This window comes from Parastagonospora nodorum (assembly GCF_000146915.1).
Source record: "Parastagonospora nodorum SN15 chromosome Unknown scaffold_4, whole genome shotgun sequence".
NCBI classification, from domain to species: Eukaryota; Fungi; Ascomycota; class Dothideomycetes; order Pleosporales; family Phaeosphaeriaceae; genus Parastagonospora; species Parastagonospora nodorum.
The window spans coordinates 190,593-206,514 of record NW_001884552.1 but is presented as its reverse complement, the minus strand read 5'-3'; the positions used below and the strand labels follow the sequence as shown (position 1 = coordinate 206,514).

Here is a 15,922-nt window from a genome sequence, read left to right as displayed (position 1 = left end):
GCTTTGCTCTCATCTCTCACGGGGTTGCGTAGTTGACTGTTCGATTCAGGATCAACTTTCTCGACCGTCGTGGTTGTTTCTGAGGACGCGTCCAGGACCAGCAATGGTACATCTGCCGACAAATACTCTTCCCGTGGCATCAGAATTGGCTCACTTCTCTCATCAGGAGAAGGCCCACACTGCGACTGAATATGCTCATCGTCCAACAGAGGCGCATCCTCATCAACTTGCCCAATCGTCGTCGACGCCGCGGACGGTTTTATCCGTTCCATAAGCTGCTGCAACGGCCTCGTCGGCTGACAATCCGCCAACCGCTCCATATCCTCAAACGTAAACGATCCAGAGTCCTGATTCCTCGTAATCAAGTCCAGCTTCGGCTGTGCTGCATCCGCCACGTCGTCGAGGAGCGGTTCCCGCACCGACGGCCCATCACTCGGGCTCGACTTTGGATTCTTCCAAAACGCAAACGAAGGCATATTTCAAAAGACTAACTTGGATAAACTTGAAGGAGTGTGAGTAGTCGACAAAAAAACGACAATGAACGCCCACCTCGCGCATCCGCCCCTCTACATATACCTTCCTCCTTCCCATTCCACCCATCCCGCCTGATCTCCCAAACCGGCTATACCCAGCATCACACACAGCCCTTCACCTGCATCGTTGTTTCTGCTTCATTGTCGCCTTCGTGCATAGCCAGGTCACCCCACAGCATCCGATTGGTCGCGTGTTTGCTGAAACGCAGGGCGCAGGGATGTGCTCGAGCGCGCGCGTTACAGACGGGATTATGGTTCATGCAAACCCCGACGGTATCGTCAGCAAGGATAAGCGTTAATCATTGTGGTTTATGCAGAGGTGGTGGAAGGAGATTTGATGAGGTGGGGGAGGGATCGACGGTGGTGGCGGTGGGGAGGGTTGATGTTTCTGGAAACAAAGGCTGGGTGTGAAGTTGAGGGTTATTTTTGGACCGAAACGTCATTCCTAGGTTTTGGATGGGTGCTTTACAGCTTCTAGGAGGATACATGTCTCTCTATCTCTCCACCGATAATGCGGTGATTGGGATGAACGTTGACTACATCCAGCTCCCCAAACGAAGCGCCACTCAATCACGTAGACACCACCAAACTCTAATCCCCAGTATCAGACCACACACACGCCACCCAACTACACACGCCATTCAAGCCACCGAACATCCGAAGCAATTGACTCTTTCGTCCACCACGCACTCTCGCCCATCCAAACCCTTCTCAAAGCGCCCACCCCATCTACCAAATCCACCTCCAAACCCGAACTTGCACCACCATCGCCCAGAACATTAATAACAACTGTACATGCCACTTCACACACCTCCTCCATTCCCATCTCCATCCCGCTTCCCTCTCCCCTAGTCCCAGATAATCAAGCATCGGGAGCGTCATGTATCCATGCAGTGGCGCAACCACAAACAGCAGTGCGAGCGTGCACAACTCGTCGGGCGAGGCGGATGGCGGGAAGAAGCGCAAACATGTGGGGATGTGCAGGGTGGATTCGACGTGTGCGAAGGAAGTGCCGATGTGGATGAGGAGGTGGGATAAAGTTTGGGGAAGAGACATGGTTAGGTAAGGTTACGGTGGGTATGTGATTTGAAGTGATTGAGGTTCTAAGGAATCTGTTTGTGTGTGTGTATGTGTATGTGAGAGAGAAAGAAGTAGTTTTGTTCCAAAGTATTTTCTTTTTTTTTAAACGTGTGTGAAGAATTTGAGGTGTCATGGATATAGAATTCAATTGAGGAACCGTGGTCGAGGTACAGATTGGCGTACCATCTTTTGAAAGAAAAAAAGTCCTTTTCAACACTGCTGTCGAAATGCCATAAGTCTCACAAAACTATCAAGGCCATGCACATCAAGATACAGGAACTTGAAAACATCTATTCCGCTTCCGTTCCTACACCAGATATACATATACATTTAAAACGGCCATACATCCGTTAACCCCTCGGAAAATCTCATTCGCTCGTTTGTCAATCAATCGTAAAAAGCTACCGTGCTCACATAATTCCCGCAGCCGCTAAACTCCATCTATGAAAAACAGACCCGATCATGTAGAATCTCACATCCGAAGAATGTGTGAAAGAGAGAGAGAGAGATGCACAGACCACACATACCTGCAGTCGCATGGAGTCAAACTCGTAAAAGAAGGAAAAGCGCCAAATTATGCCCGTTTGTTCGAAGAGTCAAGCCGAAGCCCCCAAGCTTTTTTATATCCCGTTGTGTAGATGTTCGTAAAAATCCGAAGATAATGTCCGCATATTCGGTTGCGGAAATGTGACGTGCCATCAAATGCCCACTTTAACTTTTTTCAAATTCATGTCGAGATGTGAGAGATGTTCAATCGAGTCGAGCCCCGCTTCAGGCATTGTTGCCCCATGGGTTATTTTCGCGACCGAGACCAGACGAGCCAGTGGCGCGGTGACCGCCAACGGGTGCGAGGTTGGGACTTCCCTTTCCGCCGCTGCCCCAAGATAGACCACTCAGACGTTTGTTGCTGTTGCTCGAAGTTGTGGACGCTCCATCTCGGCCTTTTGCGATGTCCTCCTCTTCCTCCATGCTAAACAGACCCTGCTCTTCTTCGATGCGCTCGCGGTTGATGCTACTACTGCTGACAGCGCGATCCATGCCAAGTCGTCCACCCGAGCTACCGACGCTCGATCCAGATGTTACGCGGTTGATACCAGGGTGCATTGGATTGCTAGTGAAGCCGGCTCCTTCACGCGAGGACAGTCGGGTGCGCTGCATCTGCTCGTTGAGCATGTTCATAGAGGTGTGACGTGGAGGAGAAGAAACAAAAGGACTGGTGTCTCCGGATGTTGGTCGGTTTAGAGCACGTAGGGAGGGGCTGGCTCCAGGATGCAGGCTGGAATTCCGGAGAGGCGATCCAACATGGCCGAAAGCTGAGGCTCCCGGTGATCCGGACTCAAACCCACCATTGTAGGTGGGTTGTGGCTTGCCCCATAGTGACTGGAATCTCGACGGAGATGCAGTGGCTGCGTTCGGTGATCCGATCTTGAGGTCTGATGCGGTGGGTGACGCACCAAGTCGCGACATGGAAGTACGGTGTGAAAACGATGTTGCCTCCAAATCACCCTGGTCGCGAGAAAAGCGGCGCATCTTCTCCTGCGGGGTAAGTAGATCGCTGAGCGAATTTGGTAGCAGGTCCTCCTCGAACTTGCCAATCATGTCAGAATCATCCCACTCGTCGTCCTTGTACACTGGTCGCGCTCCAACGCTCGAAGACATGATACCTCTTGACCGGTTGGCGGCGAGTTCCGAATGAAGCACTCTCCGTCCAACTGGCTGCTCGACCGACTCGGGCGGCGACGAACCCAGCACAGCTCTGCTCCGCGAACCATCCCCAAAGGCAGAATCGTGGAGATTCCGAATAGCGGCCGAATCGACAGGATACGACGAAGGTGGCGAGCCGGCCGAGGAATTTGGCCGGAACTGAAGAAGCAATCGGGCCGTATCGCGCCATGTGAGAAATGCCCTGGCTATCAAAGGAGGCTGGGAGAGGAACATCCATAACACTGAGGCCCTTCTGGACGGGCGAAAGCGGGATGCGGCCGTTGTCGTTGGGTGGCGAGCCGTAGTTGGAGCCGGGATGTGACGAGAACGTGGTGTCGATGGTAGGGATCATGTCGTACTGATTCTTCTGGTTCGCGTAATCGTCGTGCATGCCGTACGGGAAGCCTGGCTGCATGGGCGCCATGTGTGCCTGCATGGTGAGCAGCGAGCTATTGGGAGGCAGCTCAGCGCCGTGTGAGATGTTCATGCGGCTGAAGTGTCCTCCACCACCGCCATTGTGCCGGTTCACGACATGGCCGTTGGGCAGGATGTGAGCAAGGGCGCACTTCTGGCCGAACTTGCAGTTTCCCTTGAATCATGTTAGCCATGGGCCGGCTGAGTCAGCCGTGTGTCTGACCTTGGTGAAGTATTTGCAGGGCGCGCGCTCGGTGATGGGCTCGTCCGAGTGCAGGAACGGACAGGCCTTGCCCGCCTGGCACGCGCCTTGCCGGTAGAATTTACACGGCACATGTGAAGTGTCTACAATATGCCAGTCAGCAGCCGCACGTGCAGTCTCAGCTTCATCGTCACCCACTCTTGTTGTTGGGAGGACTACGCGGACCGCCAAAGGCCATATCGCGGTTGCCGTGGCCATTGCCCATGCGCCCACCCGGCACTGCCATGGGCCCGTTGCCGTTGGGGCCAGCCATTGCGCCGTTGGAGCCGTGGTGTCGCAGGTCGCGCGAGGCCCGGCGGGAGACTTGCGGGCTGGAGGAAGTCAGGGACGCGGCCAGCTGGTGGGAGAAGGGTCCGTGTTGCGAGTGCTGTGGTGGGGGAGCGTGGTGGTGGGGCGTGTCGTGCGGAACTTCAGGCTTTGGGTGGCTCGTGGGCGCAAAGGTCGTCATGTCTCTAGCGCGCTTCGGCACCGCGGTAACAAGGCGGTACAAGGTCGCAGGAACAGCGACAGACAAGTGAGAGAAAGGCGGCAAGTCCGGGGACAGTGAAGATTGATATCACTTCCTGCAATGACCGCAGCCCGACAGCAGCTAGGCTCCACTTGGTATCGAGGGAAAAAGATCGCTTATGGCGGCCTGCAGTATGTACTGGAGCAGCCTGCACTTGCGTGGACACGTCCGAACCTGGTGCTTTCGCCGAGTCGGCCAGTAATTGCGCGTGCCTGCGAGTGAGGCAAAAGACGGGTGAGGATTGCAAAGAGCTGCACAATGATACGTTGACTTCCGACCTATATCTAGCCAGATGCCTCTGCGAACGGCGGCTCCCGCGTGATGGCTACGTCTTGGCCCGCGTGACGCCATACCAGTTCCCTGCAGGCAGACGTCAAACTGCTTAGTGTAGACAGGGAGGCCGCACCACGCCTCGTCCCTCCCGAAGAGCGCCGACATCGACATGTCTTGCGTGCACATGGCCAACCATTTGAAAACATATGTCGGCCTCCCACTGCACTGGAAGAGCGACCCAGCCCAATCAAGCCGTCACGCGTCCTGAAATGACTATCAGGGTCCCCCCATCACCTAGTCATCTGTAGCTCGGACTACAGCCCCGAGACATCATCTGCAGCACGAGCATGTCCTGAACAGGTAGTAGTCAGTCCACATTAGTATTCATGCTATTTCCAAGACATGCTACGCTAATTCTCATATCGCCACCATACTATCCATCTGATCCTTATCATCACAACAGCAGAGAAAGCTTAGGAATGGCCGATCCTCAGTATACCCGCCGAGCACGTGTTGTTGTACCATTCTAGTTGTAGGTCATCCAACATGTGTATCTGCGGTATTTTCAGACCGGCTGTGAACGCGTTGAACTGGATACCAGAGAGCGCCCGGAACTGCTCGTTGAAGAAGACTTGCGTGAGCCGACAGCGAACGTAAAGTGGACACACCGGTAGTGTTGCGTTCTGTTCAGCTACAAGAACCTCCGTCTGGAGCGTCGCATCGTATCGGAATCCCGAGATGCGCAGCAGACAAGGCGTGACGCCGTTGAGCGCGCAGCCAAAGTAGCCCGAGTAGGCGTTAAACCAATACGCGTCGACTGAGGCACGAGGTCCAGCACCCAGCTCACCGGGCAGCAGAGTGCCTGCAAAGGGCTGGTTGGGTCGTACTTTTCCTGTCACGGGAAGGAACATGGCCACGTTCGGTTGCGACATGGCAGGGTACGGCTCCCACTTGTCTGGCATGTCGGTATACCCGTTTGCGTAGAAGAGGTGGTGGTATGGATTCCTCAAGCCATGGACTGCATGAACTTCGTCCCCTGTCGAGCTGACAGTAGTGTCATCGAAGTTGAGCGTAAAGTTGCCTGACTCTCCACACGTTGTTGGGCCTGGTGGCTCGGATATCCCAGCACTTGTCGGCGATGCAATCTCCACAGTCGTCGTCAAGAGTGACTCGAGCACCTGAGGAATTGCATTCTCGTTTTACATCGCGCTTGTCCGGCCCATCGTCATCGTATATGGTTGTCACCACCGTTTTGAAACTTCTTGGGCGCGAGGAGAAGATTGAAAATGATGGCAGCGCAGAGATTGGAGTTTGCGTGGTAGACCTAGTGGTTGGCACGACTGTTTGAAGATCTGACGGCAACGGGCCAGTCGCGATTGGGTTCGCACCAGTCCAATACGATATTGTCGTGGTAATATCAGGAGAGGGGAAGACGAAACTGAATTCCGTGTCGCCGTATGATATGACTTTTGTAGTGAGACCTTGCACGTCGACCGATGACGTTGAAACTGTCGGCACAGCAGATATTGGGGATGTTATAATCGAAGACGGAGATGATAAATGGGTGGTAGTATCGGTCTGCATCGTAATAGACCCAGCAGAAGAACCTGCGGGTAGCGTGCCACTTGCGGGGTTCGATATAGAAGACGAGGAAGCTAGCCGAGTTGATGTACTACTGCCAGAAGTAGTGGCTGAGATAACGCTTGATGATTCGGGCAATAGTGGCGAAGATGACGATGAAGAGCTTGTCAGCCGGCTACTGGATGAAGATGTTGTGTTCATGGGTGGCACCAAACTGCTGAACATACTCGGCGAAGTCGCGCCCGGCACCCCACCAGTTGTTGTGCTCGTTGAAATTCTGCTTCTTGAGGACGAGGATGACAAGATAGAAGTACTGCTCGAAGACGTATTTAGCGAGCTCGTTGATGATGACACGGTTGGTAAGACTGAGGTTGCAAGCGTCCCTGTTGAGCTTGGTATAGTTGCACTTGACGATGAAGATGCCGACGACGCCACTGTTATCGACAATGTAGCCCAAGAACTAGAAGCAGCTAGGCTCGAGCTACTCGAGCTGAAGGAAGTCATCGATGGTATTCCTGCGCTACTGGCCCCTGGACTTTGTGGTGCAGAAGACGACGGCCAAGTGAATATGCTTGAGCTCGGCGCAGAAGAGGTCCCCGCACTACTTGTCGATGAAACAGGAACACTTAAGCTCGAGGCACTTGAAGCCAGGGTAGAAGAAACTATGGCCGGCGCAGATGTCGTGGATAGCTGAGTCAAAGTAGTCCTGAAGCCTGATGTGACTCGCGTCACAGTGCTTGTGATGACTGAGGGCGCGCTAGTAGCAGCGGTGCTCCCTGGTGCTGGAGAAGGACTCGGCAACGAGATTGTGAAGCTACTGCCTTGCGTAGAAGTCGTGCTGGATGGTGAACGTGGTACCGAACTAGTCGAAGGTAATATTGGCGACGATGGAGCACTGATCATCATCGTAGAAGGCAAAGTCATCGTAGTGGTTTGTACACTCGAAATTATGCTTGTGATCATGGTCGGAGTATTCGAAATCGTACTCGTCAAAGTGCTAATGCTGCTCATTGTAGTTGGTATTATCACACTGGAAGGGCTTGCAGGAGGCGAAACGACAATATTTGTGGTGGTGAAGTGACAACGGATGTTGTGGTGGAGCCATTTGGTGTTGTGCTTATGAGCGTTGTGATAACAGTAGAAGTGATCGGTAAGGACGTGATGCTGGTCGGTCGAGGCGGCGCACCTTCAATTGTTGTTTCGGTTACTCTGGTTATAATTGTGGTCTGTCCTCCAGTAACGATACTCGTTGCGGTTATTGTGACGCTGGAAATCGTGCCAGAGGATGGCGAGGAAAGTGTGCTGGAAGGCAGCGTAGAGAGCGACGATGTTGCGATACTCGGAGGTGTAGCATATTGCGAAGTTGTGCTAGGTACAGTTGAGAAAGTGAGCGATGTTCCGGATGATGGTGCAACAGACACTGATGAGATGATCGGTGTAATCTCGGGTGTCTTCGTGATGAGAGTGCTAAACTGGCTGGGCGGAGTGATGCTGTTCATCCACTCTGTCGTTCCATTTACCACAGAGAAGTAGTATGTACCCTTCGCTGGGTTCGATGGAGAAGCATTGATGAGAGAGATGGTGATGATCGGGCCATGGGACAGTTGACGTAGACAACGCTGCAGCCAGTGTCGGTAGAAGTATCTTGAGCGGAAGCCGTCTTCAACATGCTAAGACCAAGCTCCAAGGCCACGTAGCCTGCAAACATAACAGCCGCTACAGTAAACAAGGTCAATAATAGGTCATACCATCGAGGGCCTGTGCACGCTCGACCCAAGGCGAACAAAAGGTCCTTCGTCCATCGATATGTACGGCATGGCCACCACTCGACGAGGCCTAAGTCCCCACACATGCGGTGTGACGGGTTCTAGCATGGATGCGAGCGACTGTTTCCGCCCCTTCCCCACGTGCTTGAGATGACCGAGTCTCGCTTTTCGTCGTTCGCTTTCAGTATGGACTGGCCGACCGGTCCGCTGCAGGAGGGGAGGATCGGTAGTTCTGAAGTACTATCGGATGTCCGATGAGTCGGCGAGGGGTCTCGACTAGCGAAGCTAGAGGATGTAGTCAAGCTTGAAGCAGTAACAGGTACGATTCGCTTCTCGGGAGCATCTGTGGCCTCTTTTCGGAAGTTTTCGTCCGACTTCCTGGACTTGTTCTTGCTCTTGTTCTTATTCTTGCCCATGGTGCCCATGAGAAGATGTTCGAGTATGATGCGGTTTCGAATATATTCGTGCTATGCTGTTGTGCAAGAATCGCGGTGCTGATGCAGAGCAGTGGTGAGAACATACAGGCCAGGACTGAACAGATGAGATTGATGCCATTACGCGTGGACATGGTGATGCCTTCCACCTGTGTGAAAATAAGCTAAGGTAGGGAGAGTGCGGCTTGGAGAAGAGGGATTAAATGAGGAAGAACGAGCGGGAAGTCGTGCGAGCCACTAGCTCCTAGCTGAGGGCAAGGACAGGAACCGGCAGTCGCGCACTGACCCAAGAAGTAAGAGACGGGTACTGGTGCAGATTGGAACATGGGCCGCGTCAGTACGAATGTGCTGAGGAAGCTTTATCACGACTTTGCGCATACTGGATGAATCATGTGCGTTGAAAGGTTCGCGTGATATTGGTGGTTCAAGCCCTCACCTCCCACATCTTAACGTGACCGGCTTCACTACCAACAGCTAACAGCGCAAAGCTTCCTTCTCTCTCCTCGTCCTCACTTGGACGTCCCCATGCAACCGAAGTTATGCGCCCCAGGGGTGTCTTCTCTGTGGGCCAATTCTTGAACACCGTCGCAGATGGCAGGTGAACGAGCCTCATCGCACCGTTCTTCCATCGACTTGCCATGGCCAACACCTGCCCGTCCGGCGAGAATGTGAGGTGTGAGGTTGGTGTCGTCAAGTTCCCTAACGCGCGCACTGGCTTCGGCGCTTTGGGAATGCCACTGTTTGCATCTGATGCGTTATCGTCTACGACAGCTTCACGCCAGGCTCTTCGGTCGTAGATGTTAACGACGCCACTCGAGCTTCCGACTGCCACCCATCGGTCGCCCCCGATCCAGTTATCACGTCCACTCTTGCCACCGAGCGCGATGACAGTCGTGCCTACGGCGCCTTCATCGGTCCATCTTCCAACGACGCCGTTATCGACACTCCACTCGGTCACCTCGCCATTCTTTCCTGCAATAGCTAGTCCTTGTCCATTCTGCCACCAGGCGAAGTCTGCGACACCGCCTCTCGACTCGATGCGCGCCTGTGTGACCCACTGCATTGTGGAAGCGTCCAGTATGTTGATGACACCACCGCCTTTTCTGGACGAACCTTTCAGGGCCATGTATTTGCCATTCGGTGATAGCGAAAAGTGTTCCATGGTCCGTTGCTCATGCTGGTGGCCGTATATACGGGAGACCTTCTCAACTTTTCCTGCCATCGCAATGTTCCAGACGTGGAAGTAGCGACGCCGAGCACTCAAGAATATGCGCGAGTCTGAAGCAGATGGGTGGAAAGCAGTCGTGGTGAGAGGAGTGCGCTTGATATGGAGGGATGTGAGTAGCGGGTTCGGATTTGGCGGGTTCGGGTTAACGTGGTGTAGGTATAGTGTTGAGCTGGGGCCGGAGGAGAGGAGCAATGGGTTAAGTGGGGTGGAACGAAAGGGATGTGACGGCAGACTGTATCATGTTAGCAAGGAATTGGATACGAACTGAACGTCAAAGCTTACAGGTGCTGATTTCATGACATCCTTCAGTCGCTGCGATATCAACAGTGCCAGCCTGCAACTTCCTCTTCTTTGCCGGCCCTCTTGCATTACGTGAGAGGATATCTGCGTCCTTCAGAAGTTTGGCCAGTGGCTGCGAAGACAAGTCCTCGTCGTCCATGTCCATGTCGCTCGCTGATTCTGCGCCGCTCTCATCGTCATCCATGGTCCGCCGTCTCTTCTTGTTTGCTTTGCCAGTCGCGTGCATGGCCCAGTCGGGCGTTGGGTACAATCTCTCGTACTGTCTTCGCAACCTCCTAGAGTATTCCTTGCCATTGACCATATCGTCATCGAGTGTCTCGCGCAGCTTCCGCAGCTGAGGCACTGAGGCCAAGCTCACAACCAGTCGCTCGTCGTCGCTGTCGTCCCATGCCGGCTTGTCGTCTTCATCCTCTGTCTCTTCCGCTTTCGAGATAGGCGCCGAACCAGCAGGTGCAGCGACTGGGCCGGCATCGAAGAAAAACAAGTCCTGGTCGGCCACACCCTCGAGGTCTTCGTCGTCGTCCTGATCCTCGTCCGAGACATCGCCGTATGCGCCGGCAGTTCTCTTTAGTGAAAAGTCCTCGAGACCCTGCTTGAAGCCTGCCGAATCTCCGAAGATCATGCGCTCAAGCTCCTCCTCTTCCGCGTCCTTTGGCAAGATGGGCTTCTCTTGCTCTGTTTCCAGCTGGATTTGTATGCTGTCATCGTCGCTTTCTTCCTCTTCTTGCTCCTCCTCTTCGCTGCCATTCGCCTCGTCTTCCTCGCCGAAGCCCTCCCATTCTGGCTGCTTCGGTTCGCTCACGGGCTGTAGCGCGCCGGCCTCGCTGTTGCTCTCTTCCAGATCAACGTCGGGCGGGAAGATGGGCGCATTTTTTGTTTTCTCGGGAAGGTAGCGCTGGTGATTGCCCGATTTATGTGGCATAGTCGTAACAGGAGCCATTGCTGCGATGTGCGTGTGCTGAACAACTGGGCGCATGCAGTCGCGAAAGTAAAGTCTTCGCCGAAAATTATTGCAAGGATGACACGGACACTTTCACTAGCGTACAGACGGCAAGCGCAAGCGAGTATCCGACATCACCACCACGACATTTGCCCACCAGGAACACGCTTATCTTCGGAGAGAGGCACATCTTGTCTACCGTTGATCGTTATTAAATGAGCCAATATACATCCTATCAGATGTTCGTGTGCTTGCGGAACTAATCGTGCATAAACTCCAACACCCAGTCAGCGAATACAAACTCCAGAGGTTGCTTCGCACACTCTGACGGAATAAAACGCAGTGTCAATTGCTCATGAGCTCATCTGACCTCAAATCGACACTCTCCTGGCCCAAACATGCTCTTGTCTCTATATAACCCCCTGTCTTCTCATGCTCCGTATGACGAACGTCTCTTTCTTTCGTAGTAGTCACCGGAGTTAACTCGAGCATTCCGATGCCGAGCCGCGTAGGAAAAGAGATTAAAGGCTTCGATCATACTTGATATACTGAGGTTGCCACGAGCCATTGCACACACCAATAGACTTTCTCCTCCGTTCGTTCTGCAAGGGTCGTCTGCATTCGCTGATCACTTCCGAGTCCTCTGCCCTTTCAGCGCCCTTCACTTGCATGAGTCATCCAAGCATAAAAAACACCATTCGACTCCAATCCCAACACCTTCTCCAACAAGAACTTCGCCATTCAAAACTCGGAACCATGCCCGACCCCAACCTCCAAGTCTCCCTCCTCGCGCCCGAAGAAGCAGCCCAATACATGCGCATCCGCCACGAAACCTTCCGCCCCACCGTCAACAAAATCCTCTACTCACGCGGCGAAGCCTCGCAGAAGACACTCGACCGCGTTACAGAAGAGACCCGCGACGGCATCGTCAACAAAGGCACTCTCTTCCTCAAATGCGTCGACACGTCCACGGGCGAAATGATCGCCGGCGCTCGCTGGCGCTACGTCAAGCCCAAGGTCCCCGGGGCCACAGAGCGCACGTGGGAAGAAGTCGATGCGGATTTCGCCGAACGTTTCAAGCCGTACGATGAATCGGATCCGGAGATGTTGAAGGCGCTATTCGATCTGTTCAATGAGAAGAAGAGGGAGTATCTGGGGAAGCGACCGTATTACGTTCTTGATACGCTGGTTACGATGGGTCAGCATGAAAGGAGGGGCGCGGGGAGTATGCTTGTGCGGTGGGGGTGCGAGAAGGCGGATGAGGCGGGTGTGCAGGCGTATTTGGAGGCGAGTCCGATGGGAGCGCCGATGTATGCGAGACATGGGTTTGTGGCACTGCCGGAGATTGAATTGGATTTGAGGATGTGGGGCGGTGAGGACGTTCTTAAGTTCATTGTAAGTATCATTTTGTGACGGGTGTTTGGCTCTGCTAACTTTGACCATAGCCGATGCGCAGGCCAGCGAAAGACGAACGCTCTGATTAGATGGCGGAGGTCTATCGATTACAATTCGGAAAAGTTTACGCAAGCAAGATCGTAAGGATCCACATAGTAGCTTCTAACAGCCAACTGTTGCGAGGTGGCGTCAAAATCAGAATAAGAATGAATGCAATTTACTTGATATAACTTGGGACACGGTCAATCCTACTACCATGAGGTATGAAAACCTCCATTCGCGATTTCAATGCTAGGCATGATGAGTATTCAGCTTCCAAGAGAAGAGCACAGAACAATGACAAGCCTTCCCAGGCCCTACCCCCTAATCCCGCACCCGCGTATGGCCGTGCCTACACCGTTATTCCCCAATCATAATCACATCCTACGCCCACATTCTCACATACTTGACACACTCTCGATATCGTGTCTCGTTAATGTGATGTCCCTCCTTCTCCTTTTCCAACCACGTCTGGACCTCATCGAACCCAATCATGGGGCGTAGCGAAAATTTAGAGACACCCCGAAGGACGGTTTGCAAGTTCCAATTTTCATGCAACTGTGTCGTTGTCTCATCGAGTATCGAGGGTGGGGGCATGTTGCCGAACATAATCTCCCAAGTCAATTTGCCTTCTTCCTCGCCTTTAAGTAAAACTGTAAGCAGGCAGCTGACGAGGATGAAGTATAAAGATGGCGTAGAATTGTCGGAGTCGAGATGGAAATCCTCGAGCATATAGCGCAGATCGATGTTAGGATGGTCTTAGGCGAAGTGAACTAGAGGAGCAAAGTCGTTGAGGGACGGCGCCATCTTATCGAACCTCAAACTCGAGTCAATTATGACGGTAAAAAGGCCATCGGAGTCTGTCATTTGATTTATATGATACGAATCTGAAGAACCACTGTTCAGCATTGCCTCGAAGAAATGTACGGTCCTCCGTCACAACGACGTCTTGACTGTGCGGCAACGTATCCTGTTACTTGAATTATAATTCAACACGGTAGTATTCAAGTCCTGCGGCCTCGGCGTATAGCTGCCTGCAAACGAACTTCAAGCTGTTGAAGAAAGGGCGCGGAAGGAGTTCGCATCCACCTGTTTTGTCTTCGAAGCTATGGTGTCGAGAAAAGGTGAGATTGCGACTCGAGACCACAGCCCACGTTTGGCGGTGGTGGAGTGGTACAGAAGCCGTAAGCACATACTGGTATATCTTGTTGCGAAGTTCGCCAGGGAAACGGAGGAGTGGAGACGGAACTTCCAGATCAGTGGTTGGTAATGCCGACATCCCTAGTCTTTCTAAAATGAGATGAGGCAGTTTGCCTTGCTTTATTACTAACATAAATGAAGACTGGCAGCTCCAACAATGTTTCGGGTCGATCGTGATGACAGATTCGCAGTTGCACTCACAACCTCGCTTTCACCGTGATACCTAGCGGAGTATCCTGTTTCACTCGCTCCTTGAGCAAGCGTCGTAGAATCTTACCACTTGCACTCTTTGGAATCTCATCAATGAACACAATGCCTCCTCTTAACCTCTTGTGACTCGCCACCTTCTTGTTCATCCAGTCCACGATAGCCAAGGCTTCAGCTTCTCCGACATTAGCCCGCTTATCTTGTGCTGCTACAATGTACGCTCGAGGCACTTCCGTATGTTGGTGCTCATCATTGACACCAATGACCGCGACATCGTCTACAAGCTCGTTCTCCATGAGCTTGCCCTCGAGCTCGGCTGGTGGTACTTGGAAGCCCTTATACTTGATCAACTCCTTCACTCGGTCCGTGATGTAGAAATTGTGCTCCTTGTCCTGGAAGCCAATATCTCCCGTCTTGAAGAAACCGTCGCTAGTAAGCGAGTCTTTAGTAGCTGTTTCGTTTTTCCAGTACCCTTTGAAGATGTTTGGACCGCTCAGCCACAGCTCGCCAACTTCACCGGGTCCGAGCTCTTTACCTTCAGCAGATATGTATTTCGCGGTCATGTTGGGAAACATCTTGCCTAGATGGGTCAGTAATATACAGAGAAACGTGAAGAAAGCTTCATACCGACTGAACCCACCGAGCTATACCACTCGTCCCATGGCTGACATGAAGTTAGAACTATATAGCGCATAACAGTGAATGTTACAAACCTGAGTGTGAGTCATTGGGCTTGTCTCGCTCAGACCATACGCTTGATTGATCTTGATGTTCAGCCGCTTGTGCACGGCATCTACCAGCTCCTTCGTCAGAGGCGCGGCGCCACTCGTGATCATCTTTACTGACGACAAATCGTACTTGTCAACCATCTTGTCTCTTGCTAGACGCACGATCACCGGAGGCGCAACATAAATGAACGTGATCCGATGCTCCTGTATTGTCTTCAGGAACGTTTCCATGTCGAATGCAGGCATCACCAACATCTCGATGCCTCGATGCAACGTCTGCTGGACTAGTCCAGTGAGACCATAGATGTGGAAGAACGGAAGCACGCCCAGGAATTTGTCGTTCGCAGATGAATACCAATTCCCGACCGCGTTCTGGACAAGTAGCAGATCAGCTACAATATTGCGGTGCGTTAGCATAACACCTTTGGGAAGACCAGTTGTGCCAGACGAATAGGCTAAGAAAGCCAGGTCTTCAGGTTTCGCTCTTCGTCTTCGGTAGCGTAACGCGCCTGACGTTTTGCGGATGTTGGACCAATGCTTTACGGAATGAGTTTCATCCTTCTCAATACCCAGTAAGATAACTCTATCATTAGGTATGCCGACTTTCTGAGCAGCTTTGAGTGCAGTCTCGAGGAATTGCTTTGTTGTCACCAACGCATGAGCGCCCGAGTTCTCAAGTTGATAAGCCAGCTCATCTGCCGAGTATCCTGGGTTCGCGGGTGTGACTATGCCACCAGCAAAGAATGCGCCATAAATGACTGGCGCGATATCGATATCATTTGGTGCATATAACGCCAGGACTTCATCCTTTTGCCAATCCCACAAATTTCGCAGCCCTTCTCCAAATAGTGTCGCTAGAGCTTTGGTGTCTGCAAAAGTATATTTTCGATCTGCATTGATAGCCCGGTATATAACTTTGTCTTCTGAAAAATCCCTATCTTTGCGGTCAAACATTAGGCCCCAGAGGTCGACGTTCGGGATATCCACATCAGGAAAGGGTGAAGTAGTCGGCATGTTGGATACGAGCTGAGGGCCAGCTGAAAGAACGAAGGCAGCCGATTGTGTGACTAATTCGAGTATTATTGAAATAGCTGCATGTAATTGTATGCTTTTGTCCCACAGAAACCCGAGTACGTGGTGTTGCACGTCGCGGAAGGCGCGGAGGAGAACCTCGGCTCTGGTGACGTCGTGCACCTAGCGTGATTCCTGTCCGTCAATCCGACTGTAGTCTACATATTAACTACACTAGTTACTCACTTCATAGTGCTTATATCCCGCCATTATAGCTCATAGTAGTCGGTATTAACCAATGAAGCCTACTGCTTACTTT

General features: G+C 52.5%; 11 protein-coding genes across 11 annotated transcripts; 3 read left to right on the top strand and 8 right to left on the bottom strand.

Moving 5' to 3' along the window:
* Positions 1-842: 842 nt before the first annotated feature.
* SNOG_02659 (hypothetical protein) lies at positions 843-1,589 on the bottom strand (the record flags this gene model as incomplete). Its single annotated transcript, XM_001793206.1, has 2 exons — positions 843-921; positions 1,345-1,589. 2 exons carry the CDS (start codon positions 1,587-1,589, stop codon positions 843-845), a joined length of 324 nt encoding a protein of 107 aa, XP_001793258.1.
* A 795-nt stretch (positions 1,590-2,384) lies between these two features.
* Positions 2,385-4,441, bottom strand: SNOG_02658 (hypothetical protein; the record flags this gene model as incomplete). Its single annotated transcript, XM_001793205.1, is given in 4 exon segments — positions 2,385-3,279; positions 3,359-3,906; positions 3,955-4,115; positions 4,132-4,441. The coding sequence occupies 4 exon segments, from the start codon at positions 4,439-4,441 to the stop codon at positions 2,385-2,387; spliced, it is 1,914 nt and encodes a 637-aa protein (XP_001793257.1).
* A 120-nt stretch (positions 4,442-4,561) lies between these two features.
* Positions 4,562-5,042, top strand: SNOG_02657 (hypothetical protein; the record flags this gene model as incomplete). Its single annotated transcript, XM_001793204.1, has 3 exons — positions 4,562-4,632; positions 4,794-4,873; positions 4,897-5,042. 3 exons carry the CDS (start codon positions 4,562-4,564, stop codon positions 5,040-5,042), a joined length of 297 nt encoding a protein of 98 aa, XP_001793256.1.
* Positions 5,043-5,247: 205 nt separating this feature from the next.
* On the bottom strand, positions 5,248-5,736 carry SNOG_02656 (hypothetical protein; the record flags this gene model as incomplete). The annotated part of the gene is made up of 1 exon (XM_001793203.1): positions 5,248-5,736. The coding sequence occupies one exon, from the start codon at positions 5,734-5,736 to the stop codon at positions 5,248-5,250; it is 489 nt and encodes a 162-aa protein (XP_001793255.1).
* Positions 5,737-6,236: 500 nt separating this feature from the next.
* On the top strand, positions 6,237-7,049 carry SNOG_02655 (hypothetical protein; the record flags this gene model as incomplete). Its single annotated transcript, XM_001793202.1, has 1 exon — positions 6,237-7,049. One exon carries the CDS (start codon positions 6,237-6,239, stop codon positions 7,047-7,049), a length of 813 nt encoding a protein of 270 aa, XP_001793254.1.
* Positions 7,050-7,217: 168 nt separating this feature from the next.
* SNOG_02654 (hypothetical protein) lies at positions 7,218-8,172 on the bottom strand (the record flags this gene model as incomplete). The annotated part of the gene is made up of 3 exons (XM_001793201.1): positions 7,218-7,352; positions 7,387-7,974; positions 8,104-8,172. 3 exons carry the CDS (start codon positions 8,170-8,172, stop codon positions 7,218-7,220), a joined length of 792 nt encoding a protein of 263 aa, XP_001793253.1.
* Positions 8,173-8,222: 50 nt separating this feature from the next.
* SNOG_02653 (hypothetical protein) lies at positions 8,223-8,676 on the bottom strand (the record flags this gene model as incomplete). Its single annotated transcript, XM_001793200.1, has 2 exons — positions 8,223-8,588; positions 8,644-8,676. 2 exons carry the CDS (start codon positions 8,674-8,676, stop codon positions 8,223-8,225), a joined length of 399 nt encoding a protein of 132 aa, XP_001793252.1.
* A 303-nt stretch (positions 8,677-8,979) lies between these two features.
* Positions 8,980-11,005, bottom strand: SNOG_02652 (hypothetical protein; the record flags this gene model as incomplete). The annotated part of the gene is made up of 2 exons (XM_001793199.1): positions 8,980-9,833; positions 10,066-11,005. The coding sequence occupies 2 exons, from the start codon at positions 11,003-11,005 to the stop codon at positions 8,980-8,982; spliced, it is 1,794 nt and encodes a 597-aa protein (XP_001793251.1).
* Positions 11,006-11,779: 774 nt separating this feature from the next.
* On the top strand, positions 11,780-12,436 carry SNOG_02651 (hypothetical protein; the record flags this gene model as incomplete). The annotated part of the gene is made up of 1 exon (XM_001793198.1): positions 11,780-12,436. The coding sequence occupies one exon, from the start codon at positions 11,780-11,782 to the stop codon at positions 12,434-12,436; it is 657 nt and encodes a 218-aa protein (XP_001793250.1).
* Positions 12,437-12,669: 233 nt separating this feature from the next.
* On the bottom strand, positions 12,670-13,054 carry SNOG_02650 (hypothetical protein; the record flags this gene model as incomplete). Its single annotated transcript, XM_001793197.1, has 2 exons — positions 12,670-12,709; positions 12,864-13,054. 2 exons carry the CDS (start codon positions 13,052-13,054, stop codon positions 12,670-12,672), a joined length of 231 nt encoding a protein of 76 aa, XP_001793249.1.
* Positions 13,055-13,854: 800 nt separating this feature from the next.
* SNOG_02649 (hypothetical protein) lies at positions 13,855-15,606 on the bottom strand (the record flags this gene model as incomplete). Its single annotated transcript, XM_001793196.1, has 2 exons — positions 13,855-14,494; positions 14,618-15,606. The coding sequence occupies 2 exons, from the start codon at positions 15,604-15,606 to the stop codon at positions 13,855-13,857; spliced, it is 1,629 nt and encodes a 542-aa protein (XP_001793248.1).
* Positions 15,607-15,922: the final 316 nt, after the last annotated feature.